Source organism: Balaenoptera borealis (genome assembly GCF_965194805.1).
Source record: "Balaenoptera borealis genome assembly, chromosome: 3".
In the NCBI taxonomy this organism is placed as follows: Eukaryota; Metazoa; Chordata; class Mammalia; order Artiodactyla; family Balaenopteridae; genus Balaenoptera; species Balaenoptera borealis.
Window position 1 is genome coordinate 82,974,593 of NC_138866.1, and position 27,483 is coordinate 83,002,075.

At 40.4% G+C, this 27,483-nt stretch overlaps 1 protein-coding gene across 6 annotated transcripts in view; it reads right to left on the reverse strand.

Annotated features, from left to right (window-relative positions):
* GPR176 (G protein-coupled receptor 176) overlaps positions 1–27,483 on the reverse strand; it is a 118,487-nt gene that overhangs the window by 24,615 nt on the left and 66,389 nt on the right. Inside the window, exon 1 of one of the 6 annotated variants that reach the window (XM_082384989.1) lies at positions 1,706–14,824. The exons of the other annotated variants lie outside the window; for them this stretch is intronic. Coding sequence (XP_082241115.1) covers positions 1,706–1,721 — 16 coding nt within the window. The 5' untranslated portion in view covers positions 1,722–14,824. Of the gene's footprint in view, positions 1–1,705; positions 14,825–27,483 lie in introns of those variants that run through there. 6 annotated transcript variants of the gene reach the window in all.

Genomic DNA, 27,483 nt, shown 5'->3' on the forward strand with positions numbered 1-27,483 from the left:
TCCGATCTCTCACATTAAGTAGATTAACCTCCCTGAAAGGTATATTATTCCCTGAGAAAAAATATGGCAAGAGTCTCAGTATCACTGGCCCCATCTAACTGTGACAGCTTCGAACCTTTAATAACCACAAGCTCCATTTCCCCCTCAGTAGGTGTATGGAGAAAGCTTCCAGGGAAAAGGAGGAAACCAGTTATCAAACTCTCTCTCTCATTACACATGTTCCCCTTGGATCTGCATGCTAACAAGATATTCCTGATTAAGTGGAGGTGAAGTAGTTCACTGCCTTAAATGTCTACTCCACAGGCCATCCTACTAAGAGGTTCTTGTCTATATTAAATTGCTTATGTAGTCTTTGAAGGCAGGGTCTGTATCTTCTGCACCATTCATATAGCATTAGCCTAGAGGGGTTATTTCTCCCATAAAATAGTGGGAGATTACAAAGCCTGAGAAGAACCTTATCTGGAAATTCTGTTGACCCTCATGAGCACGAACCACGGTGTTGTATCTAGGAGTTGCTTCATAAATACCCAGATAAGTGAATGAATAAAAGCTTGAAGTTCAATATGACTCTATCAGAACTATCAGAATTTTTAATCTGTGTACTCAGTTTTGCAGGTACATCTATTGATGCCAACTGCCTTTGATCAACAAGCTGAATGTTTACTATCTCCCCATCGCCAGCACACAGTGTCAGAGCAGCTTGAGAGTGATGTGTTCAACGATACATCACACTATACTATAATTAGTCTAGTGAACGTGCACAGAATACACACATGCATTCTATTCTCCTACTCCCTCAGTTCCAGTAACTACAATATGCAGTCTGAAAGGGAAAATTATGTTGGAAATATTTCCAAAGAACACAAGGGTAAGATAATTAGAGGGCTAAGAAAGGAAAGTGAGCTCAATCCTGCTTCAGTCCACGGGGACCCAGCGCGGCTGATGCGAGGTGGAGGGATAAGATTTTGGAAATGAGTGTCTCTTATTCCTTATGATCTGGCACAATCTGACAATGACATTAATTCAGAGTTGAAAACTCCATGGCTTTTTTTTTTTTTTTTTAGCTGAGTTTGGAAGGAGAAGCAGGAGAAGAGGAGAGGCTGGAGGGTGAGGAGCAAGAAATGGCATTCTAAAACTTCTCCTAACAGATTTCGGGCCACTCCCTCACTATTGGGGAGGTTCCATCTGCTCTAGAATAGACTTTCCCATGTCTCCTTCACCACTTTCCCCAATTCCTGCAAGGAAAGAGGAGGCCAGCAGCAGAGGGGTGTTTGTAGAGTGAGGAGCTGGGACCAGGAGAGCCAGAGCAGCAGATAGTATAAGATCTGGAGGAAGCCAGATCCAGGCCAGGGCCAGAGACACATGGTCAAGGCAGGGAAGGCTCTGGAAGGAAGTGATGGATCTGAAAGTCAGAGCTCAGTGGGGAATAGAACACAAGAGACATTGAAAAGATGAGTTACAGCACACAGCCCATCAAGGCCCACCAACAACATAAGAAAATGAAATAAATGCTCAGATAAAATACTAGGAGCCAAGAGCTCTGTAAGAAGGGGGTGATTGGCACATGGGTAACAAGGAAGGAGCCTGATAATTGAGACAGCCTCAGTCTAGACTCTGAACTTGGATATGACTCTTTGTGAGGCAAGAACTGAACCAATAAGATACATTTAGGGACCTTGCAGGTGTAACACGATTTTGGAAATACCTGTAATGAAGGGCATGTGGATGGGCAGGAATAACACCTTTCAGAAAGCAGATTCTTAACATTTCTCTTTCTCTCTTTTCCCCTTTTTCTCCTTCAAGTAGTAGCAGAGGATGGAGAAGAGAAGATGACAAAAATTGAGAGCAAAATAACAGAGAGAATAATTTCAATTCCATTTATCTCCACACCAAGACCTATTTTGTACGTGCATTTCCCAGTGACTATTTAAGGCAACCAAGGCCTTCTGTGCCTGAATATTCATTAGTCACATTGCTGAAAACTGGACAAAACTTTTCTTTTCTTTGTATCACATTCCAAGAATCCAGGATTCATGATTATGGTAACCACAGTGATACAGATAAACAGAGAAGGAAAATTCTCCTAATATTTTAGCATTTTATGAATAGGCAGCTTCCAATTCCTGTATTTTTCCTCTAATATTTGTTGATTTGAATAACACTGGGTCATTTACCATGTAATTTTCCTGCTGGTTCAAAATAAAATCAGCATGAAATACCATTAGCTTGTGTAAAGCACTAAGATCAATGAAGAGATGTGACCTCTTATTTCCCCATTATAAAACAAAAGGCCTGGGGAAGCATTTTTTATCTTGTGAGATATCGATTTTCCTCTTTGCGTGTTTGTAAATTACTGGCTTTCAGAGTGTAGTCAATGTCACCGATTCAATGTGAATGAAGTAAATAAGATAAAATATAAAATTTGTTCACTTTCATTAAGCTCCAGTTTCCATTAGTCTTGCCTCTGACATTATTCTTATAAAGGTTTAAGCATGCAAACACCATGGCCGAAGGCAGAACACTGGCTAATAAATATTAGCCAACAAATTTTAATATTACCCCAAGTAAGGAAATAAAAGTGAGCATATATACAATGGTCAAGGAAACAGTGACATGCTACAACATTTTAAATTGTCATTTTTCCAATTAGAAACTCTATAATGCTTTAATAGGAATAAGAAGGTAATCTACAACACTAAATTGACTTTATATACTCACATGAATGGAAGGAACCTGGAAGAGTCATCTATACCTCCTTGTTTCCACATAAGACTATGTAAATCTTGTGCAGAGAAAAGATATTTTTGCTAACTGTTAAGACTTCTGGGAAAAACAATACCTTCAGGCCCCTTATGGTAATCAGCTTCCAACACAGCCAGTGATCCCTGCCTCCTGGTATTCATGTCCCCATGTAGGCTTCTCCCACAACTGAATAGGTAAACAATGGGATGTAGCAAAACTACAGTGAGACTTCCAAGGTCATAAAAGACATTGCCATAAAAGACATTGTCTTAATCTCTTGAATCACGTGCCTTGGGAAAAGCCAGAAGATTCTGGCTACTCATTACAAGCTCTGCGTTTCCTTCCTCTACCTCTCAGCTTTTTCACAATGAAAATAGCTTTAGTTTATTTCTTTTTTTTTTAAGATTTATTTATTATTTTTTTATTTTACTTTATTCATCTTTGGCTGCAACCAGTCTTAGCTGCGGCACGCGGGATCATTGTTGAGGCATGCAGGATCTTTTGTTGCAGCATGCGGGCTCTTTGTTGTGGTGCGTGGGCTTCTCGCTAGTTGTGGCGTGTGGGTTTTCTCTTCACTAGTTGTGGCGTGCAAGCTCCAGAGTGTGTGGGCTCTGCAGTTTGCGGCACACAGGCTCTCCAGCTGAGGTGCACGAGCTCAGTAGTTGTGGCATGCGGGCTTAGTTGCCCTGTGGCATGTGGGATCTTAGTTCCCTGACCAGGGATCGAACCCACATCCCCTGCACTGCAAGGTGGATTCTTTACCACTGGACGACCAGGGAAGTCCCAGCTTTAATTTGTTTTTTTTTTTTAAACTAACACACGTTCACTATTATAAATTCAAATGGTTCAGAAAAGCATAGGAAGAAAAATCACCTGGAACCCCACCACCTTAAGATAAACATGATTAATATTCTGGTCATCATCTTTTAATACATCTCTGTATGTGTATAAACTCAATTTTATGTAAATGGTATACCATTTGTACATGCTGTTCTTTGTGGACACTAGTGTGATTTTCTCACTATTTATTCGTAAATATATATACTGTATTTACAGACATATCTGAATATATCACAGCTTATTATTCACCCTTTGTCCTCTAGATGGGCATTCACTTTGTTAATGAGTTTTTGCCATTATAAATAATATTGCAATAAATACTGTAATATATGCTTATTTTCTGGTGTTTATATTTCTGCGACATTGATTTCTCCTTTCCACCAGCAATGTGTACAGAACTTTTTCCTCCAAAATTTTTGTCTGTAGCAGGCGCAATCACTTCTCATGGATTTTTGCTAATCAGTGGATGAGCAGTTATATGAAGATCCAGAAGGGGTAGTCCCTGTGCCCAGTGCCCTAGGCGTCATGGATGAGGCGTCACTGGTAGGGCATATACTTTTCAGAATGGATGACTGTTAACATTTCTGGAAAGCACTTCAGCCAGTTTGGGGTTGAACACCGCTCTAGTCCACCATAAGCTCAGTAACAGATCTATTTGGGTCAGGCAGACCTTCCTACATCATGCTCTGTCTCCCAGATCACACACACTGCCTCTGTGGGGGGCAAGCACCCCCAAGAGTGTTAGCATGCATTGCGCTGGGGTGCCTACTTCACCAGCCAGATAAGGAGGACAGAGTGGCAGAAGAGGAAAAAAGAGAAAAACCTTAGGCCTCAGAAGAGAGCTGCAATCCACAACAAATCAGTCCCCAGAATTGTGGTACAACTCTGATCCAAGAAACATCCAGTCTGAGCAAGCCAGAGCAGAACAAGGAATGAGGAATTGAGGGTACTGGCTAGAAGGAGAAGTGGGAAGTCACTTCTAGAAAAACTTACTATTCAGCAAAGGACATTGAGAGGGAGTATACTTCTGGAAAAAATTTCCATAGCTGGAGTAAAGACAGGACCCAGGGATGCTTGAAAGCTAGAAAAACCTTAGGAAAGGGGGACCACACAGGAAGATGGACCTAGTTTTAGCAAGGAAGGTGGAAGAAAGGCTCAGAAGCTGCTGGGCCCTAGGAGTCCTTAACTCTCCAGGTGCTCCTCTCTCTAAGCCCGACATGCTGGCCACTGGAAGGTCCTCCCCTTCTGCAGGGGGCTTCTACAGGTTCTGCAGAGAGCAGGGTAGAGCAAGGCAGCATGCCCACAGCGTGACCACCGCAGAGCTGGGGCAGAGCCAGAACACCCACAGCATCTGTGCACACACATTGTCTGTTTCCTTCTTGTTCCTGTAACCTTTCCAAATGGCATTTACATGAAATCCATCTTTTCGATGGTTGTGAATTCATGCGGTGCAATGAGCTTCTATGATTAAAATCCATCATGCTCATTAAAGCGGCTTCTTCAGCTCTTGCCTGGAGAAAACTGAAGCCTCTGGAGGCCTGAAAGCAGTTGCAATTGGGCCAGCAGGGTCAGCCTCCAAGAAAGAACTCTGACCACTGACACAGGGTATCCTCAGAGAATGGCAAAAATACAAATTAAAATAAAAAGGAGAAAACATTTCCCACCACTAGTTAGCGAAAATAAAATTTATAAGATCAAGTATTAAAGGGTATGGGGATATAAACATTTTATATATATATTTTGTGGGCAAGTAGATCGCTATAGTGAATGAAAAGTAACCTGGCAGTATCTACTAAATGCATGTACCTTGACCAGTCCTACTTTTGTGAAACTATCCTACAAATAAAAGAATCAATACATAAGGCTGTACACTGAGCTATGTTTGCTGAAGGATTGCTGACCATGACCTCAAAATTGAAAACAACCTGAATGCCCATCATTAGGATAAACTGTGGCATGTCCCTATAGGAAGATAGAGAAATACATAGAAAGATACATCCCAGGCTGTCAACATTGATTACCTGAAGCAAAGTGGAATGGGGGGATGGCATAATACATGTGTGTAACTTAATTTGTTTCTAAACTAAAGAAGTGAAAGGGAAAATAGGTTTGCTCACACACCCCTCTCTATGTCTAGCCAGCCTGGTATGATGCTGAAAACGTCAGCTTTAGGGGTTAATTTTTCTATTTGCAAAAGTCTATTGTTAAAATACAGATATTTCTGGGTTTTTTGGCCCTTACCACCTGGGGAAACGATGTTTTGCTCGCTTTCAGTGAGGCAGTGACAGCAGGCTGAGGGGAACTTCCTTTCCTAGGACAGGTAGGCACCTATGTGGGGAAGAGAGGGGCAAAGGCGCTCCCTGGCTCCTAGCCTGACAGACATGCACATTGCAGACACTGAGGCAGAGACACTGAGAGGAGCGGTGGATGGGGCCGGCGTTTCCCACCTTTGCCTGAGGCCACTGTGACTTTGGATGCTGCTCAGGCTTCCTTCCTGGTTCACTGGGGGTGGAGTTGGCCCTCTGCCAGCTGGAAGGGCGGCGGACGGACGGGGACCTCGAGGGGGTCCAGGGAGGCGCAGACTAAGCATCGACTGAGACAGTAACAGGGATCAAAGGTGCCAGACGTGGTTTCTTGCAATCAATTCCGGGAGCAGGACAAGTAATCATAAAAGTGTGATTTTCCTCAGCTCCGGTAAAATGAAAATGCCTGCCTTTGTTGTGAAGAACCAGGAGACTCAAAAAGGAGCTTGAGGAGACATCGGCATGCCCCACGGGCAAACAAACCACTGCTTCCACCCTGATGCGAAACTGAGGGCAGAGACGCTTCAGCCTGGATGAGAATACAGCAGAACTGCCCTCCCCCCACATCGCCTGTGGGCCTGTTCGTCCAGCCTGGAGTAACTGGAACGGAAGCAGAGGGTGCTGATGTTGGGAAGAATGACGGCTCACCAGCACTCAGCGAGCACTTACTCCCTAAGGCTTTACGTGCACCACGCGCACTTTATAAGAACCCCCTGAGATAGGTTCTATTTAATCCCACTTTACAGATAAAGAAACTAAGGCACTGAGCGGTTATGTCATTTGCGCAAGTTTATAGAAATGAGAAGTGGTGGAGCTGGAATTTAGTCCCAAGCAGTCAGACTCCAAAGTCTAGGATGAAACCACCGCACCAAACTGCCTCCGTAGGAAGAGACAACACCTGATACTGCTACCCTGGATACTAAGAACAAGGACCAAAGATTCATTCCTGGAAATTATCTCGCCTCTGGTGGAATGGATTTATGAAAAACCGTGGCTTAACGAAGGAAGCTATGAGATGAGAAAAACATGCCAAAATTCCAGGTGAGATGTGCGTGCAGGAAACAAGGAGTTCACAAGCATAACCGATGCTCTGGGGTAGAATCTAGGAAGCTCCTGTAGAGTGAGGTTGCAGCTGTCTGCAAGGAAAAGTAACTCACCCTGGAATGGCAGGGTGAGCTTAGTACACACCCAGAAGGGACTTGAAAGTATAAGTTGTTTGACAGACTGGTCAAAAATTAAAATGAGAATAGCTGCTAGTAAGCCAAACCTATATGGTGGAATTTGTTTAGACTACTTTCCCTGTTATACTGCGTATTCACTTATTTCTTTGACTTTATTGGCACTGCCCTCACCTCACCTGAAAACTTGGCAACCTGGTTTTACAGCTCCAACGCACAGACTTTAAACATCTCCCTCAAGGACAAAGTTGGCCCCTTTCTGAGTCCCCATCTCTTCTCTCTGAGCAGGAACCACTCTGCAGCATACCACATCCAGCAACTCTACTCCTAAGCATATAACCAAGAGAAATGAAAGCACAGGTCCACAGAAAAATTTGTACACAAGTGTTCATAGCAGCACTATTCATAACAGCCCCAAAGTGGAAACAACCCAAATGTTCATCAACTGACGAACAAAGATAATGTGGTATATCCATACAACGGAGTATTATTCAGCCATAAAAAGGAATAAAGTTCTGATACGTGCTACAACACGCATGAACTCAAAAACATATGCTAAGTGAAAAAGCCAGTCACAAAAGACCACATATTATATGAGTCCATCTGTATGATATGTCCGCAATAGGCAAGTTCATAGAGACAGAAAGTAGATTAGTGGTTGCCTAGGGCTGTGGGTTAAGAGGCAATGGGGAGCAACTGCTAATGAGTATGGGGTTTCTTTTTGGGCTGAAGAAAATGTTCCAAAACTGATTGTGGTGATGGTTGCCCAACTCTGTGAATATGCTAAAAACCATTGACTTGTACACTCTAAAAAGGTGAATTGTCTGGTAAGTGAATTATGTCTCAATAAAGCTGTTATTGAAAAAGAAAAAAAAAGGCTCAGTCAGCGTGTGCCTGAAGGTGTGGGGCACAGAAATGAGGGAAGTCTTAATATGTATTTAATTACATGTCCCTTAAAGGTTGCTTTGAGTGACTGTTTTGCAGGGAATGTGGTCTCCTGAATCAGTCAGAATATAAAGACAGCTGGCACAGAAATGTGTCTGGCATCTCAGACATGGGCTCCAATTTCATGCACCAGAGGAATCTGACATTGTTCCCTCACTGGGTGAGCCTGCTGTTCCCCAGGAAGCCACAAAACAGGGCAGCAATTAAACATACGAAGTGTTTTGCTTTGAAGATATTCCCTCTCTCTCTCTCTCTCTCTCTCTCTCTCTCTCTTTCTCTCACTAACCCGCTCACATGCACACACAGGGAAAGCCCATTTTCTACTACTTCTCCCCAGATGTTATAGTAGAAGTACCCTCTCTCTGTCTCCTCCTTTCATAGTTCAGCAAACAGCTTATTCATTTCATAAGAGCAAATTTGTTGCAACCCACTAATAACAAATCACAGGCATAATTAGAACCCCAAGCCTAGCATAGCTAATTCTCTTACTAAAAAAAGAGTCTGGTTATGAATATTTTTCATCAAATTAAAGGATAATTACTTAGAGTTCTAAATCCACTGATGGGCAAAAAGCTATAAAATTAAGGTGAAAACAAAAACCTTACATTCCACAAAGATTTATTATGAGGAAGAAGTCAACCAACTGTTCTCCATTTTCAGAGGCTTAAACAAGAGAAAACAGGAATCGATTGCATCAAAGATACTTTTTAAAAAATAAAAAGTAATATTTTGTCCTTAAGGATGCTTAAGCCCTTGAATAAATTTCATGGAAAGGCTATGAAATCTCCCTTCCTTTAGGTTTGTATCATTGTTATCACTTAAGGTTAAATTTGGTTAAACAAGAAATAGTAGCATAAGCAAGGCAAATAAGTGTTTCTGTCTCATATAAAAATCCAGAGACTGTCCAGGGCTGCTTACAGAGGCTCTGCCCAACAAAATCTTCAACATCTTTCCAGTTCACCATTCCACCATCCCAAATAGGGGGGCCCCATTTCTCATAGTCCAAGGTAGCAACTAAAACTCCGTGAAACACTTCAGTATTTCAGGCAGCAGCGTGGAAGAAGGGATGAAGCTGGGAAAATGATAGCATGTGTCAACTGTCTTTAAGGAAAATTTCAGGAAGCTATCATGTGATGCTTTGCACTGGTTACAGGACCACACTGGTTGCCACGGAGCCTGTCTTTACTCTGAGCAGCCGTGTTCCTATCTAAAAATCAGGGTTTCCATTGTTACGGAAAGAGCGGGAAAGGCTGCTAGAGAACACCGCACAGTCTCTGCCACTGTCTTCAACACTCATCTCTTTTACTTTGGGCAGTTACTTCAAAAGGCTTTTCTTTTTATAAAAAGTATACAGAGACTGAGAGAGAGAAGAAGGCATTATTCACACTTTGTATACTCAGAGACATTTAAGTACCTCCCTATTATCTACACTTTGGGATAAATTTTTACCTTTGTTCTTCTGCTTTAGGTTTGAGAAGGGATGCAATTATCCTAGCCCCAAAATAGTCAGAATATTATCAAGTAAGTACAGGATAAATAATCAATAAATATAACTATAAAAATTAAATAAATAAGCAAAAAAATGAACACACCAAAAAATCTTTATTGTCAAGACCTTACACTTAATGCACACCTGAGGCAGTCCACGTGTGACATCAAACAACCACTTAGGGGCTTCCCTGGTGGCGCAGTGGTTGAGAGTCTGCCTGCCAATGCAGGGGACACGGGTTCGAGCCCTGGTCTGGGAGGATCCCACATGCCGCGGAGCGACTAGGCCCGTGAGCCACAACTACTGAGCCTGCGCGTCTGGAGCCTGTGCTCCGCAACGAGAGAGGCCGCGATTGGTGAGAGGCCCGCGTACCGCGATGAAGAGTGGCCCCCGCTTGCCGCAGCTAGGGAAAGCCCTCGCATAGAAACGAAGACCCAACACAGCCAAAAATAAATAAAATAAATTAATTAATTTAAAAAAAAACACGTAAATGGGCTACACTGCTGATAATCTGGTAGGTTCCAGCTGAACTCCTTGGGCAGAACCAGCTCTTAGAGAGGATGCTTTTATTTGCAGTAACTGATGTAGGTCCAGACTATCAATCTCCAGGACAGTGGAGAAAGTGGACTGTTCATGACCTCTGTCGGTTTTAGATGAGTAAACTTTGGTTTAAATTACTCTGTTTTAAATAATGTATAAAGTGCTTTATATATATGTATATATATATATAATTATAAATACAGATATATAATAATTTATTGTCTTAACAAATAGATTTTATTTATTAATAATTAATAACAATAATAAGGATGTAATAAATACTTGGCCCTAGAGACATATACAGATTTTCTTTTTAGAAAGTACACACTACTTTAAACAATGATATATCGTGATACCTAGACAGTCATTGCGGAATTATTTTTATCTGAGAAGATTATCATTTAGTTGATTACTAAAGTCAATTAAAGCAAATATCTGTGAAGTCATCCTAATTGCACAGGCTAATTATGACAATGCACACTCATCTGCCATTCTGTGCTGGAAGGGCGATAATCAGAGCTGTCAGATCCCCACCAGACCACAATACTTCCACAACACATTTTTACCTCTCCGTGTTATCTCTTCCATTGCTATGTGTAAGTTCACCCTCTTATCATCTGATTGAAATATGGTGTTCCTGACTCACCATATAATATAGGACCTTGGACCACTCTGTATCAGGAGGACTCTGGTCCCATAGCCCCTCCCCGACCCCCTTTGTTCAAGAAAGAAGAATTGGGAGACTTTATGAGAAACTTTAGCCAGTGCCTTGAACCCAGGGAGATGAAAAGAGACAAATTTCTGGGAATTTGGGGGAAGAAGGAGATAATCTCAAGACACTGTCAGATGTGAAATCAGAGCCTGATGGTTGAAATGGAAAAGGAAATAAGTGTGGCTCTCACATGGGCATCCAGACTTTGGAAAGCACGTGTGAAATGTCCCATTTGAATCTGAAGAGGGCTGGTGCCCTGCAAGTAGGGGACGAAAACCAGCACAAAATAGCCTCACTGGTATGTATTTAAAAGGTAATTTATAAACAAGAAAAAATTTATACTTCTAAATCATTACTTTTATTATCCTTAGTTTGGGCCATTGTTAGACTAACTAGGCATTCAATTTAATCCTGAATATTAAGAGGCCCTACTGTCCAGCCACTCCCACCACCATAACCACCACCACCACCATGAAAACTGCTGCCAACTGAAGCAGAGCTCCAGATCAGCCCCAGTGACAGTGAATCAAACCGCCACTCTCAGAATCACATTTTGCATGTTAGCCCACATCTGGAGTTTGAACTTACCAGCCGACTGACAGAGCAGTAGCACTCTCTGCTTGTGCAAAAGATTATTATATAAGTGTAGCTCTGCCTGAGGTGGGAAAAAAGCCTAATTCCCAGCTAAGATGTCATCTGGATTTAAAATGCAATAAATCTCTTTCTAGAGTAGATATGATTTTTAAAATACCAGACATCCGATGGCAGCAGGTGCAGTTAACAGGAAAGAAAATGCTGACTTCAACAACAACAAAAAATAGCTTAAAGATCTGGGAATTTAGCCCTGTTTCAGAATATAGGGTAGCAAGTACTCTCTTCTATGCGATTTTGACTCACTTCCCTCATTTAATTTTCCCTTCAATCCTAGGGGAGGCCTGTAAAGCTGAGAGCAAAGGCTGTTAAACTGCTATGAAGATATTATTCTGTCATTTTCCACTCAAGTTCTCTTTCCACTGCTGAAAGTAGAAAGAATAGCATCAGTAAAGTGTCAGGGGGATTGCTACTATTGCTCTTCTAAATTTTACCCAAACCTTAAGGTCACACAATTAACAGAATGATAATATATGATAAAGCCCTTCAAACTCCCAAATATTTTTTTCATGGCCCTTCCAACTAGAAGTAAAATCGGGTACAGATTTCCCCCGATATCCTCTGGACATCACCTAAATAGTATAGAACAAGTGAAAAGTGGTCCTCTAATGTCAGGATTCATGAATACGACATGGGTTGCTTGTAAAAATGTACTTTCCTTGTCCTCTCCCCGAACCTGCTGATTCATAGTCTATGGCGTTGGGCCTTGGAATCTGTATTTAATAAGCCCCCAGGTGATCTTGGAAAGGTAATTTCAGACCACACTTTGGGAAACCCTGCTATAAAATGTGTATTTCACCTCAACCCACATTACATAGCTGTCAGTTTAGCTTTTCACCTACCCTAGTATCCAAATCACAACTAGACAAGGTTCATGGTTCTACCACTAACACAGGGTCAGACAAGGTGGGTGGGGGCAGGGGGCAATGAACAGAGATCAAGGAATCTTCTTTCAAACTGGTCCTAGTAACCCGATGGGAGCTCCTCCACCTCACCCACCCCTGACTGAAAAAAAAATAGATTGGGTGAGAATTTGGAGCAAGAACCAATAGGGCACATAGATCCTGGCCCAGGGAGTACCCATCTTTTTCCTTGGTTTGCTGCCTTAAGGAGAACATACATTAGCAAGCCCTCAACTGTACAAGGCTTTGAAGAATCGAACTTGGACAGCCCAGCAATGATCTCAAACCACTTCAATGCCCTCTCAACCTCTTCCCTCCCCAGATCCAACCAGAAAACGTGCTGAGATAACTCTCAGACTCTCCTAGGGTGACCAACCATCCTCGTTTTCTCAGGACAGAGGGAGTTTGCAGGATGCAGGACTTCCCCTGCTGAAACTAGGAAAATCCAGGGCAAACTGAGATATCTGACTTCAGTTGTAAACAGGGGTCACAACTTGTCACCATTCATGCTGACCTGCCCCTACTTGACACAGATAATTTCTCCATCCTCACCTGGTTTGGAACTACTTTAAACATAACTCATTCTCTGGCCGGAAGCCAATTATTGGAAACAGAACTGGATCTCTATACCATTTCAGGGTGGTCCTCATGTAACAAATTCAATAAAGACGTTAAAAATGGCCCACATCAAAAAATAATAAAATAAAATAACATAAAATAGAAAATACCCAATCTGAAATAAGAAAGTAGATTGAAAAAAGTGATCCAAGGCTCAGGGATCTGTGTAACTATAATAAAAGATCTAACATTCATGTCATTGGAATTCTGGAAGCAGAGGCAAAAGATAGCGAGGCTGAAAAAGTACTTGAAGAAATAATGGCTAAAAATTTCCCATATTTTGCAAAAGACATAAATATATAGATTCAAGTAGAGTAAACCCAAAAGAAGATAATCTCAAGGAAGTCCACACCAAGACACATCATAGTCAAATTTCTGAAAACTACAGACAGGGACAAAAATCTTGGAAACAGTAAACAAGAGAAAAATGAAACCTTATTACCTATAGTGAAAGAACAATTAGAATAATAGCAGATTTTTTCACCAGAAATCATGGAGGCCAGAAACAAGTGGCACAACACTTTCCAGTGCTGAAAGAAAAGAACTGTCAAACCAGAATCATATATCTAGTGAAAATATCCTTTAAGAATGAATGGCAGGCAGACCTACCCTAAAAGAATGACTGAAGAAATTTCTCTTAAATAGAAAGGAAATGATAAAGGGTGGAATCTTGGATTTTCAGGAAGAAAGAAAAAAATGGAAACAGTAAAATATAGGAAAATACAATACATTTTTCTTCTCAAGATTTCAAAATTGTGTTTGATGGTTGAAATAAAAAATTATAACACTAACGTGGTTCTAAATGTATATAGAGGAAATATTCTCAAGGATTATACTATAAATGGGGAAAAGCAAAGGAGATAAAGTTTCTATACCATGAACTGGTAAAATGATGGCACCAATAGACTGTGATAAGTTATATGTATGTAACATAATGCCTACAGCAACCACTAAAACAGCTATACAAAGAGATACATTCAAAAACACTATAGATAAATATAAATGGAATTCTAAAAAATGACCAAGTAATCCACAGGAAAGCAGGAGAAAGAGAGAAACAAAAAACTTAGAGAACAAAAAGAAAACAAAAAAATAAAATGTCAGACTTAAGCCCTAACATATCAATAATTACATTAAATGCAAATGGTCCAAATAAACCAATTAGAAGACAGAGACTGGCAAACAGAATAAAAAAATATGACCCAACTACACACTATCTTCAAGAAACTCATTTCAAATATAATGATATACATGGGTTGAAAGTAAAAGGAAGGGAAAATACATATCATGCAAACATCAAAGAAAACAGGAGTGGCTATAATATCATATAAAGTAGACTTCAGAACTACAACAACAAAAATTACCAGAGACAGAGAGGAACACCATATAATGATGAAAGAGTAAATCCAGCAAGAAGACATAGTGATCTTAAATGAATATGCATCAAAGAACAAAATATGTGAATCAAAAACTTCCAGAGCTGAAAGCAGAAATGGACAAATCCACAGTTATAGTTGGAGACTTCAACACCTCTCTTTCAAGCAACTGATAGAACAACTAGACAGAAAAATCTGTGAGGATACAGAAGAATTCAATACTGCCATCAATCAACAGGATCTAATCAACATTTATAGAACACTCTGTCCAACAATAGCAGAATACACATTCTTTTCAAGTGCTAATGGAACATATATCAAGATAGACCATAGCCACAGCCATAAAAAAAACCTTCAATAATTCTTTAAAAATTGAAATTATAGGGACTTCCCTGGTGGTCCAGTGGTTAAGAATCCACCTTCCAATGCAGGGGACACGGGTTTGATCCCTGGTTGGAGAGCTAAGATCCCACATGCCGCAGGGCAACTAAGCCCACGCGCTGCAACTATTGAGCCCGCGTGCTCTGGAGCCCATGTGCCGCAACTAGAGAGAAGCCCACGAGCTGCAACAAAGAGCCCGCGCACCACCACAAAAGATCCCGCATGCCACGACAAAGATCCCTGTGTGCTGCAACTAAGACCCAACACAGCCAAATAAATTTACAAACTAAATTAAAAATTTATTTTTAAATTGTAGAGTGTATTCTCTGACCACAATGGAATCAAACTAGATATTAATAAGAGAAATAAAACAAAAATCTCCAAACACTTGCAAACTAAATAATACATTTCTGAATAATCCCTGGGTCAAAGAGGGAGTCCCAAGGTAAATCAAAGGATATGTTGAACTAAATGAAAATGAAAACACACATATTAAAAAAAAATACAACATATCAAAAGTTGTAGGACCCAGCTAAAGCAGTGCTGAGACAGAAATTTATAGCACTAAGAGCTTACATTAGAAAAGACAAAAAGTCTCAGATTGGTAATCTTAGCTCCCAACTCAAGAACCTATAAAAAGAGGAGCAAAATAAACACAAAACAAGAAGAAGAAAGGAAATAAAGATAAGTAGCAATCAGTGACATTTAAAACAGAAAAACAACACAGAAAATCAATGAAATGAAGAGTTGGTTCTTTGAAAACATCAATAAAATTGACAAACCTCTAACAAGAATAACAAAGGAGGGACTTTCCTGGTGGCGCAGTGGTTAAGAATCCGCCTGCCACCCAGCAATCCCACTATTGGGCGTATACCCTGAGAAAACCATAATTCAAAAAGAGTCATGTACCACAATGTTCATTGCAGCTCTATTTACAATAGCCAGGACATGGAAGCAACCTAAGTGTCCATCGACAGATGAATGGATAAAGAAGATGTGGCACATATATACAATGGAATATTACTCAGCCATAAAAAGAAGTGAAATTGAGTTATTTGTAGTTAGGTGGATGGACCTAGAGACTGTCATGCAGAGTAAAGTAAGTCAGAAAGAGAAAAACAAATACCGTATGCTAACACATATATATGGAATCTAAAAAACAAAAAAACAAAAAAAAACTGGTTCTAATGAACTTAGGGGCAGGACAGGAATAAAGATGCAGACACAGAGAATGGACTTGAGGACATGGGGAGGGGGAAGGGTAAGCTGGCACGAAATGAGAGAGTGGCACGGACGTATATACACTACCAAATGTAAAACAGATAGCTAGTGGGAAGCAGCTGCATAGCACAGGGAGATCAGCTCGGTGCTTTGTGTCTACCTAGAGGGGTGGGATAGGGAGGGTGGGAGGGAGATGCAAGAGGAAGGAGATATGGGGATGTATGTATATGTATAGCTGAATCACTTTGTTTTACAGCAGAAACTAACACACCATTGTAAAGCAATTATACTCCAATAAAGATGTTAAAAAAAAAAAAAAGACCCAAGGCAGCTAAAAATAAATTAAAAAAAAAAAAAAAAAAGAATAACAAAGGAAAAAGAGAAGACACACATTACCAGTACCAGGAATTAAGCAGGGGATATCAATACAGACTGTGCAGACATCAAAAGCATAGTACGGAAATTTCTCCATACACATAAAACTGACAACTTAGATGGAATGGGCCTACTCCTCAAGAAACAAAAATTACAACAGTTTACACAATATGGAACAGATCATCTGAACAGTCTTATAACTAATAAGGAAATTTAGCTTGTACTTTAAAAACTTCCCCAAAAAGAAATCTCCAGGCCCAGTCAGTGTCACTGGAGAATTTTACCAAATGCTTAAAATTTAACATCAATTCTACACAATCTCTTGTAGAATCTTCAATAGAAGAGGAAGGAACACTTCCCAATTCATTTTACGAAGCTAGTATTATCCTGATATCAAAAACCAAAGAATGTACAAAAAGAAAGAAAGGAAGGAAGGGAGAGAGGGAGGAAGGGAGGGGAAGAGAGACAGAGAGAGAGAGAATTACAGAGCAACATCCCTCATGAATATATACACAAAAATCCTTAACAAATATTAGCAAACAGAATTCAGTAATATATAAAAATAATTATGCATCATTCCCAAGACTACTTCAACATTTGAAAATCAATGTAATCTCCTATATTAACACACTAAAGAAGAAAGATCATGATTATATCAGTCAGTGAAGAAAAGGCATGTAACAACTTTCAACACCCATGAAAGATAATAAGTCTCACAAAAATAGGAATAGAGAGGAACTTTCTCAACTTGATAAAGAACACTCACCAAAAATCTACAGCTTACATTACAGTTAATAGTGAAAGACTGAATGCTTTCCCCCTAAGATCAGAAGCAATGAAAGCATGTCCACTATTACCACTCTTCAAAATAATGCTAAAAGTTCTAGACATACATACTATATATCAATAGTATGATTCCACCTATATAACATCCTTGAAAAGACAAAAATTATGGAAATGAAGACTAGATTAGTTGTTGCTAGGGGCTAAGGTGAGGCCTGTGGTGGAAGGGAAGTAGTTGTCATTATAAACGTCCTTGTGGTGATGAAAATGTCCTGTATCTTGATGTAGAGATGTCAATATCCTAGTTGTGATATTATACTAAAATCATGAAAGATGTTACCATTTGGAAAAACTGGGTACATGGGATCTCTGTATTATTTCTTAGAACTACATGTCAATCAACAGTTATCTCAAAATAAAATGTTTAATTTCAAATATATATATATATATATAATCCTGTCAGCTGTGGGGAGAATGAATGGTAAAAAGCAGGAGTAGCGAGAGTGAGCCCAGTTAGGAGAACATGAAGTCATCCAGGCAGGAGATGACTGTCCTAAAACTACCATGGTGGGAGTTGAAACAGAGAAATGGGTAGATTTGGGATGTATTGTAGAGGTATAATCAATAGTATTTGCTGATGGGTTACCTGTGGAGCGTGAAAGAAAGAGAAAAGTGAAAAATGACTCCTAGATTTTCTACTTGAACAACTGACTAGATAATGGTGTCACAAACTGAGATGAGGAAGAAGCGTCTGTTCACAGACATTTGGGATTTGAGACTATTGTTCAGTTAGTTTATCCTCCTCTTGAACAACATTCACATTTTGGATGTAAATATTTGCCCCTACAAGAGCTTCCAAGGTTCAACACAGGTTATGTTGCTTTGAATGAAACCAATGAAGAAAACATAAGCCTGAAAAGACCAGAAACAAGAAAGCACTGCTGAGTCAGAAACCCTTGTTTCCACCATTTCTTCAAGAATTGGAATACCAGAGCAAGAGAGAGAGTAAGACAGGGTTCCTCACCCTGAAGTTGTAAATCAACTCTTTCAGGTGAACTGTCTACTTAAAATTTTATTTTTTTCCACTCAAACTGATGTTCTAGTTGAGGTGTTTTCTTCCCGATGCTTCACCTAGTTAAAGATAATTGGAGAGCCTAACGCAAAAGGCAGATGATCACGGAGCATCAGGGAACTTATTTCCTCCAAGGCACAAGATGAAGACCTGGCACTTAAACACATACTGGGCTCACTCTTTCTCTAAGGCCGTGCTGGATTCTCATCCATAAACATCAACTCTTGTTTTCCTTAGGAACACGGGTCAGTGGGCTGCAGCCCCTGGTTGTCATAGCAACTGCAATTTCACACACAGAAATGTTTTGCTCAGAACACAGACTCAGAGTAGCACTTTTTTTTTTTTTTTTAGCGTGTATTTTAGCACAGGAAGGATTTGATGCCATTTCCAGTCATCTCTTCCATCTCGAATATGTTTCTCTTCTAAAATGTCACAGTGACTGAAGACCAAGACCAAAAAAGGATTTCCAGATTTCTCCCTTAATTAGACTTTTGATCGTAATTGCTCCCTTGGCTGTATCTGCCCTTGAACAGTCTCCTTTTGGTATTGTGGTCCAAGGGTATCATAAGGCCACATAATCAGATTCAGCCCGCCAGGCAACCATAAACTACTGATATATTCTCAAGGAAAAGACCTACTTACTCCTTTATTTCATGCTGTTCTTATTCTTCTGGTCTAATATTTCTTGCCAGCCCAGAAAAGAAAAAAGAACGATGTGGTTGCTCAACTTTAATATTATGATAAATAGGGAAAAGAATCCTGAAGGCAATGGTTTCTTGTTCGAGAACAGTTTCCAAATGGCCCTAGAGTGCATATAAAGCACATATACTACCATTCCCCCACTCTCACCATAGCAAACACTGAAAATCTACCACGGCCCTCTTTGCCTCTGAGCCCAGTACAAGACTTCAGAATCCTTCTCAACACTGCATTCCAGGCAGCTGTTACCAATTAACTGGAAATGGTAAGAGCACTGACACCTACTTGCTATCTGGGACTAGAATCTTAGCCAATGTTTCAAAAATGAAGTCCAGCACACTGTTTGACTGTAGCAGTCAAAAAATAATCCTAAAATTTTGCAAAACAAGCTGAAAACTAGTCTGTTACTTGCTTGCAAAGTCACTCACTTGCAAAGTCAACCAGTCAGTTATCAATTCAGGCAGTTAAAAACCAAACATATTTTTTGATTTACCTTGAGACTCCATCTTTGCCCTATGGATTTTTTTAGAAATGTGTTTGCTAATGCAAACAAGGTCATAGGGGAATACCAGAGAGCATGTTAGCTTTTTCCTCTTCCCCAAACAGGGATTATGTCCTTAACTCTAAATAGCTATGCTACAAGTATATACACAGGAGAGTTAGATGGCCTGTTTGAAACACACACAGGGTCAAATATTCCCAATGTGGTGTGTTTTCCTACAGATTTCACCCCCTTTGGGATCTGTAATTTTGGAATGTTCATTAGAAAATGACTTAATTTACCATCTTTTTCCAGGCATTGGCTACACCTCCTGTAGTTGGCTAAAGCTGGGCAATAAAGAAGAAAGGGATCTAAGAGATCAGAGGGCTCAGGACACAGGCTGGCCCCAGCATGGACGAGAGAAGCCGACTTCCACCGGCTTGCTGACAGGGATTTCAGGATGATGCCCCTCTGTGTCAGGAGAAGCCCGGCTGACTCCACTCTCCTGTATGTATTTACATTTCCCAATGCTAAAGCCCACCTGAAAATGAAACATAAATTCTGTTCTTAATTATTACGATGCTGGGCACTTTGGAATATCCAGAAACTGGTTCCATTTAGAAAGCAGGAACCAGGTGGACCAACTAAGGGAATGAGCACCAATTCATTACTCTGAAGAAGAGAAACTCTCCTAAGGAGGTTCTGAGACAGTCCTGATTGTGAGCACTCTGTTCATCACGGCCCCAATAAATCCCTGACATGTCCCAGCATTTCAATGTTTTGGCAAACTGTGACAGAATGAAGTTAATAGCCTCTAGGTGGCAAGCCTCCAAACACCCTCCTTATCTAAGAAAAACAAAATGTCACACAATCGTGATAGCTTGCAAAGCTTATCAACCATGATAAAATGTAGCCATGGCAGTAAATATTTTCAGGAATTATATAGTATAAGTTACTTTACCTGTAGTATGAAAAGTGTTTGAATGATTTAATTATAAAACTCTATTTTAGTATCAACATGACTAAGAAACTGTACCTTTACCAAGGCTTTGAAAAAGAAATCTGTTTCTAAAAAGATTGTGACAGGGACTTCCCTGGTGGCGCAGTGGTTAAGAATCCGCCTGCCAATGCAGGGGGCACGGGTTCGAGCCCTGGTCCGGGAAGATCCCACATGCCGCAGAGCAACTAAGCCCGTGCGCCACAACTACTGAGCCTCCGTGCCACAACTACAGAAGCCCGCATGCCTAGAGCCCGTGTTCTGCAACAAAGAGAAGCCACTGTAATGAGAAGCCTGCGCGCTGCAATGAAGAGTAGCCCCTGCTCACCGCAACTAGAGAAAGCCTGTACCCAGCAACAAAGACCCAATGCAGCCAAAAATAAATAAATAAATAAATTTATTTATTTTAAAAAGATTGTGACAATCCCCATTTAACACTCTACACACTTTATGAGTGAGATAAACAGTGCACCCAGCAGGAAACCTGACATCAGTTCACATCAGAGAGACGTCAGTTAGCTGTCAACTGGAGAGCTTTTAGTATTTCAATTCAAAATTTTTTCATAAAAAATGTTAAAGTCATGTTTCACAAAGGAAGCGGTAACTTCATGTCACACCTTAACTAGATGACTGTTTCAGACCTTTAGATTGAATGTTGAACTATCGCCCAAACCCTGTGCCTTTTAACATGTTTATTCTCCCTCTGTTCCACGCAATTATTTAGGACCCTTTTCTTCCTTGGGGCCCTTTAGGAACTTCCATTCCAGTGGCAGTTCTACAGAATGAATGTTTGTGTCCCCCACTGAAATTCACATGTTGAAACCTAATCCCTACTGTGATAGTAATTGGAGGTGGGGCCTTTGGGGTGATTAGGTTATGAGGATGGAGCCCTCATGAATGGGATTAGGGCCCTTATAGAAGAGACTCTGAGAGCTACCTGGGCCCTTCCACAGTGTGAGGATGCAGCGAGAAGATGCCTGTCTGTGAACCAGGAAGTGGGCTCTCACCAGACGCCAAATCTGCCAGTGATTTGATCTTGGACTTCCCAGCCTCCAGAACTGTAAGAAATAAATTCTTGTTGTTTAGAAGTCACGCAGTCTATGGTATTCTGTTATAGTGGCCTAAATAGACTAAAACAGGCTATCTGATTGACTGGTGACCCTCTTGGTTTAGTCCGCATTTCTGACCCTGCCTCCTCCCTTGGAGTGAGAATTTACTTCTCCTGGTTTGACTTTCAGTGTTTGCATTGTCCTTGTCCCCTGGCTTCAGCATGCATTGCCCCTAGTTCTTTGGGAAACACACCCCTGTTCTTAGAAATAGAGAAGCTAACCTACTCCAAACACACACACACACACACACACACACAAAATCTGAAACTAAACTTACTTCCAAATTTCCATACTGTTTTTTGTGCTTGGTTGGGGGGTTTTGTTCCATATTGTTTGAACATAAATTTTCACTAGCACAATCCAAAACCAGAGCTCAAAAAACTAAAAACTCAGAATTGATCAAAACGTCATGTTTTACCAGTCATTTCACTAAAATGTACAAAGCTTTCCTATGGAAATAAAAGGTAAGAACTTTTAAACATGATATCCTACCTGATGAAATAAGTGACAAGATTCTCCCTGTTAGGAAAAGCAAGCTCACTGATGAGTTTGCTGGCCTGTGAGCTGGTTCATATAAATAAAAAACCACAGCGTTGAAAATCATACAGATTCAAAGAATCCTTTCCAAAAGTCAATGGACCACTACAATTAGTTGCAAGTCACATATTTGCAACAATTCTATAAATAACCTATCTTATCCTCAAGTAGATGTAGCAGCTCTTGTGGGAAAATCATTCGCATTTGTTTACATTTATTTAGTACAAATTAAGGCTCTGAAATCATTTAGTGATCATCAAATGAGAAATGATAAGTTTTGCCATATTTTAATAAGATTTCTGATATCTACGTCTGCTCTTGAAATAATATGAACAAAGTCTCAACTGCCAAAATGTATTTTTAACCATTGAAAATGCTGCCACTCTGTTTAAACTTCCAAAGATCCCCCAAAATTTGAAACCAAAACTTCAGCAAATGAAGAGACACTGCTTGATCTTACCTAAGACTATTCAACATTATAAAGATATCAACTTTCTCAGGTTAATGTATAACTTTAATATGAATCCAATAATAAAACCAGCAAGTTTATTTTACTCTGGAATTTGATACATTGATTTTAAATTTCATATAAAAAATGATCAATCTAAAACAATTAGGAAAACCCTGAAAAAGAAGAGCAATGTGGAGGAAATAGTTCTATTGCTATTAAAACAACCCACGATGCTTCTTTGATTAAAGCAGTGGTACTAAGCATGAACAGATGAAAAAAAATGGAACAGGATAGAAAAAATACACCAAGTACATCTGGAAATTTAGAATATGATAAAGATGGCATCACAACTCACTGGGCAAAAAAAAAGAGAGAGTTTATAATAATAAGGCTGGATCAACTAGATAACATTTAGAAAAGATCATTTTAGTTCCAAACTTCATAACATACACTAGAATAATTCTAACCATTTAGAATTATTCAGATTTAAGTGTAAAAAATAAAAGCATACAAGTACTAGAAGAAAAGATAGTGAGTTCTTTCATAATTTAGAAGTAGGAAACAGTTTTCTAACTATGACTTAAAATCCAGAAGCAATTAAAGATAAGATTGATGAATTTGACTACTTAAAATAATTTTTTTAAAGAAACATCTTTATGACAAAAAGAAAAACTGTAAGTAAAGTCAAAAGACAAATCACAAATTGGGAGAAAATATCTGCAATTTATACAAAAGACTAATCTCCCTAATGTATAAAGAGCTCTAAAAAACTGAGGAGAAAGACCGAAACCCAATAGAAAAAGTGCACTCTCCCTCTTCCCCCAAAAAGGGGCAGGCAGTTCATAGAATAAGAAAGGCAAATAGCCCTTAAAAATATGGGGAAAATGCTTACTCTCACAATAAGAAATTAAAACTACATTTGGGGACTTCCCTAGTGGCACAGTGGTTAAGAATCTGCCGGCCAATGCAGGGGACACAGGTTTGATCCCTGGTCCAGGAAGATCCCACATGCCGCAGAGCAACTAAGCCCGTGCGCCACAACTACTGAGCCTACGCTCTAGAGCCCGGGAGCCACAACTACTGAGCCCATGTGCCACAACTACTGAAGCCCACATGCCTAGAGGCCGTGCGCCGCAACAAGAGAAGCCACCGCAATGAGACACCTGCACACCGCAACAAAGGGTAGCCCCTGCTCGCCGCAACGAGAAAAGCCCGCATGCAGAAACGAAGACCCAATGCAGCCAAAAAAAATAAATAAATTTATAAAAACAAAAACAAAAAACAACTACATTTGGATGCCATTTCTCAGCTATCATATTGACAACCCATTGTGTTGGCAAGGCTTTGGAGAAATAGGTAATTTTGTACATTGCTGGTGGGAATGTAAAATGCTTTAAACGCTATGGAAGGAATATGTAACAAATTTCCATATGCATTGGCAACACCTAACAAAATTACATACGCTTTACCTTTTGACCCAGCAATTCCACTTCTATGAATCCATTTAGAAGATTTCCTTCCACTAATACAAAACAACATATAAAACAGTTATTCATTGCAGCATTATTTGTAAAAGACTGGAAACAAAACAAATGTCCACCAATAAGGGACCAACTGAATAAACTATGTCCATACCATGGAGTACTGTAAATCATAAAAAAGGATGAGATTTATATGATATGGAAAGACGTTTTCCAATATATTTTGTTAAATGAAAATGCAAAGTGTAGAACAGTATATAGGGTATGCTACCTTTTGTATAAGAAAGGGTGGGAAATAAGATATTTGCTTCTTTTTGCAAAAGTAATGCCAGAAGGATAAACCTAAAGCTTATGAAAATGCATACCTATAAAGTGGAAGGGGATGATTGTAAAGGACAGGGCTGGGATTTTCTAGTTACCCCTTTCTATATGGTTCTCAATTTTGAACACGGTAAATGTTTTACGTATTTAACAGATAATCTTAAAAGGGGAAAAGCAAACGCTATAATTGAACAAAACATAAATGACTGAACATAATTTTATCTCAAATTAATACCATAACCATGCAGAGAGAAGAATAATTTCAAGCAATGTTTGAATGCACTACTCTGTACATCCTGGGCAGTGTATAGTCTGAGGACAAAAAGAACCGCCAGAAAATCTTAAACTTTACTGGCATATTTATTGTCTGTGCCAAGTTTGAAGCTAATTTAAGTATATTCTAGAATGAAGAAAATAAGTAAACATATTAATGTCATAAGAGAAAGAGATAAAAATATAAAATAAAAATACAAAATCAGAACTTTGATTCTGATTCTTATTCTGAAAAATGTGTTTTCTTTTTCTAAAATGTACTTTTTCAAGGATACCATAAATGTGTCAAGAAACAAAACACGGAAACATTTGAGGAAGGTGGTTAGTCTGGAAATCAGGCTGTAAAGCAGCATGAGACGGGGGTGGGGGAGGGTGAGAGTAGAAAGAGTAGGATAACCCATATTCTAAAACTGAGGAAACAGCAGGAACAGCAGATCAGGCAAAGGAGACAGGATGCGTTTTAGGACTGAAGGGAAGGAAAGAATGGAAACCTGAGAAAGACGGAAACAGAGAGGAGAGAGAGAACAAATATGAATATAAACAGCCTATAGAACAGGGTCACAAAGAGCCCAGAATCCAGGTACGCGATTAATTTTAGAAAGATGGTTCTCACTCTGAGAATGGAGAGCAAGGTGGCAGGTGATATCCTAAGGTAAAGATGGAAAGTACAGAACTTATCTGAAGGTGCTCGTGCCAGTTGACCCCAGTTAGTCCCATAATATAAGGGCTAGAAGCCTAGTGGGGCCAAAGCCACACGAAACTGCCACCAGCACGCTGAGTGGGGCTCAGGGCTCTGCTGTAAGGTGCGATGGCACCACAGAACAGGGGCAGCAGACTCAAGCTGGGGTTCAGGCTCCAGATTTTGAGGATGAGAATGAGGCAGAGAAGGATGGGGAGAAGTGACACCATGTGCCCAGACATGGAGGTCTGGAAATGCATGACTTGTTGGGAAACAGCTGTTCAGAGGGGCGGCAAGGGGTGGACCAGATGTGAAAGCAGCTTAGGAGTTTGAACTGCACCCTGAGGCTACAGAAGGCCACTGAAGGATTTCACACAGCTGAGTGAAATGAGCAGATACGGATTTTAGAACAACTGGAGGAGAGTGAGACACACACATAGACAGCACAGAAACATAGTTCTCAGCGGAGAGAGATAAGATTCTAAAGGAATAAGCATGAGGTCAGACTGACAGAGGGTTAAGATTCAGAGTGAGGAGTGGAAGCAGGGCTAAGGCGGAGGGAGGAGCGTGGCGTGTCCTGACCACCCTGTACAATGAGTGATTAGAACTGTGGCATCCTTGCTCAAGTAGTTCTGGAATAAGAGACAATTTGGGTACCTGGGGGGCAAGATTTTATAGAAGCTTTGAAGTCTCTTCCAATCTGAATGTTAACTGGATTCTAGCTATTTGCTCAGGCTGACCCAACCAAACGTAGGTCATGATGCTCCCCTCAGAGTCAATAAATGACATATCACTAGAGAAGTGGGTTGGGCTGTGAGCACCTTCCACCATCGCCTATAACTGTTAAGTGAGAAGGGAAGCAGAAATGAATGAATTGAAGTTTATGCTGGCCCAAGGAGAAAGGAGGAGAGGGAAGCTACGAACAGAAAGTAAGTCTAGGATCATGAACAGCCACCCACCAATTGATTTCTTCAGACTCTTGGAGTCTTTATCACTTTTTTGACACATCTGGCTGTTGGTTAGGAGTAAGTGATCAATGAGGCGACCAGAACACAGGCTGTAGGAAAATACAGGTTTTTCTCAGCAAAACCAATCTGTACACCAGGCTAAGAACAAACAGGCCCCAGTGCCAACTGTGGGTGTAGGGGAGCTTCTAAATGAAAGCAGTGGGGCAGGTAGAGTCAGAGGATTTTAGTAGAACATACAATGAGACACAAAATAGGAATTAACAACTTGGGCACTTCTTCACCAGGATGGGCACATTGCTAAGTGCTGTTGACTGAATGTTCGTGTCCCCCCAAATTCATACGTTGAAGCCCTAACCCCAATGTGATGCTATTAAGAGGTGGGGCCTTTGGGAGGTAATTAGCTTTAGATCAGATCATGAGGGTGGAACCCTCGTGATGGAATTAGTGCCCTTATAAGAAGAGGAAGAGAGAGAAGTCTCTTCCCATGTGCACACCCTGAGGAAAGGCCATGTGAGCACCCAGCAAGAAAGTGGCTGTCTGCAAGCCAGGAAGAGGGTTCTCACAAGGAATCGAATCTGCTGGCACCCTGATCTTAGATTTCTCAGCCTCCATAACTGTGAGAAATAAATATTTGTTGTTTAAGACACCCAGTACGTGGTCTTTTTGTTATAACCAAATAAGAGCTGACTAAGTAGGCATCTTACGTGGGGCAGTCAAGGAGGTCACCCCAAGACAGAGTAATGTTTTATGCTTACAGCCAATTTTAAAAACTACTTTTCCAAAGGCTTGCTGTGCTTTTGTGGGCTCTCAAGATAGAGGCTTTATCTAGGACAAATATCCTTAATTAGTGCTAATATAAGCACATTAGCCCAGTGGTTACAATTAAATGTGGGACTACACCAAAATTTCAGTAACCAATCAGCTTGACAGTCTTCTGTGCAGCCCGTTAAATGCAGGGGCTGCCTGGACGGTGTTTGTGCCCACAGGAAGAAGCAAGAGGGGCCAGCCCAGGGTCTCTCCCTCTTTGGACACTTGACCTTCACCTGAGTGACCTGCCTGCAGCAAGGTAGCAGGTTCAGCTTCATAAGAGGGCCTGACTACACCGGGAAGAGGAATAGGCTTGAGGAAATAAGTGTTCCTCAAGTCAGCACCTTAGCCCTACAGAAATTCCCTGAGACATCTAAGATTCCAAAAACACTGTACATACACTCCCCTCTTCATTTCATTCAAGTGGCAGCACTGCCCTTCACTTCACACATCTGTTTGTTTTTGCAAGTTAAAAAAAAAAAAAATGTAGAGAACCCTTTGGTGAGCTCTTTGTTTTGCAATTTTACAGCCCATAATTTTACAATAGAGTCC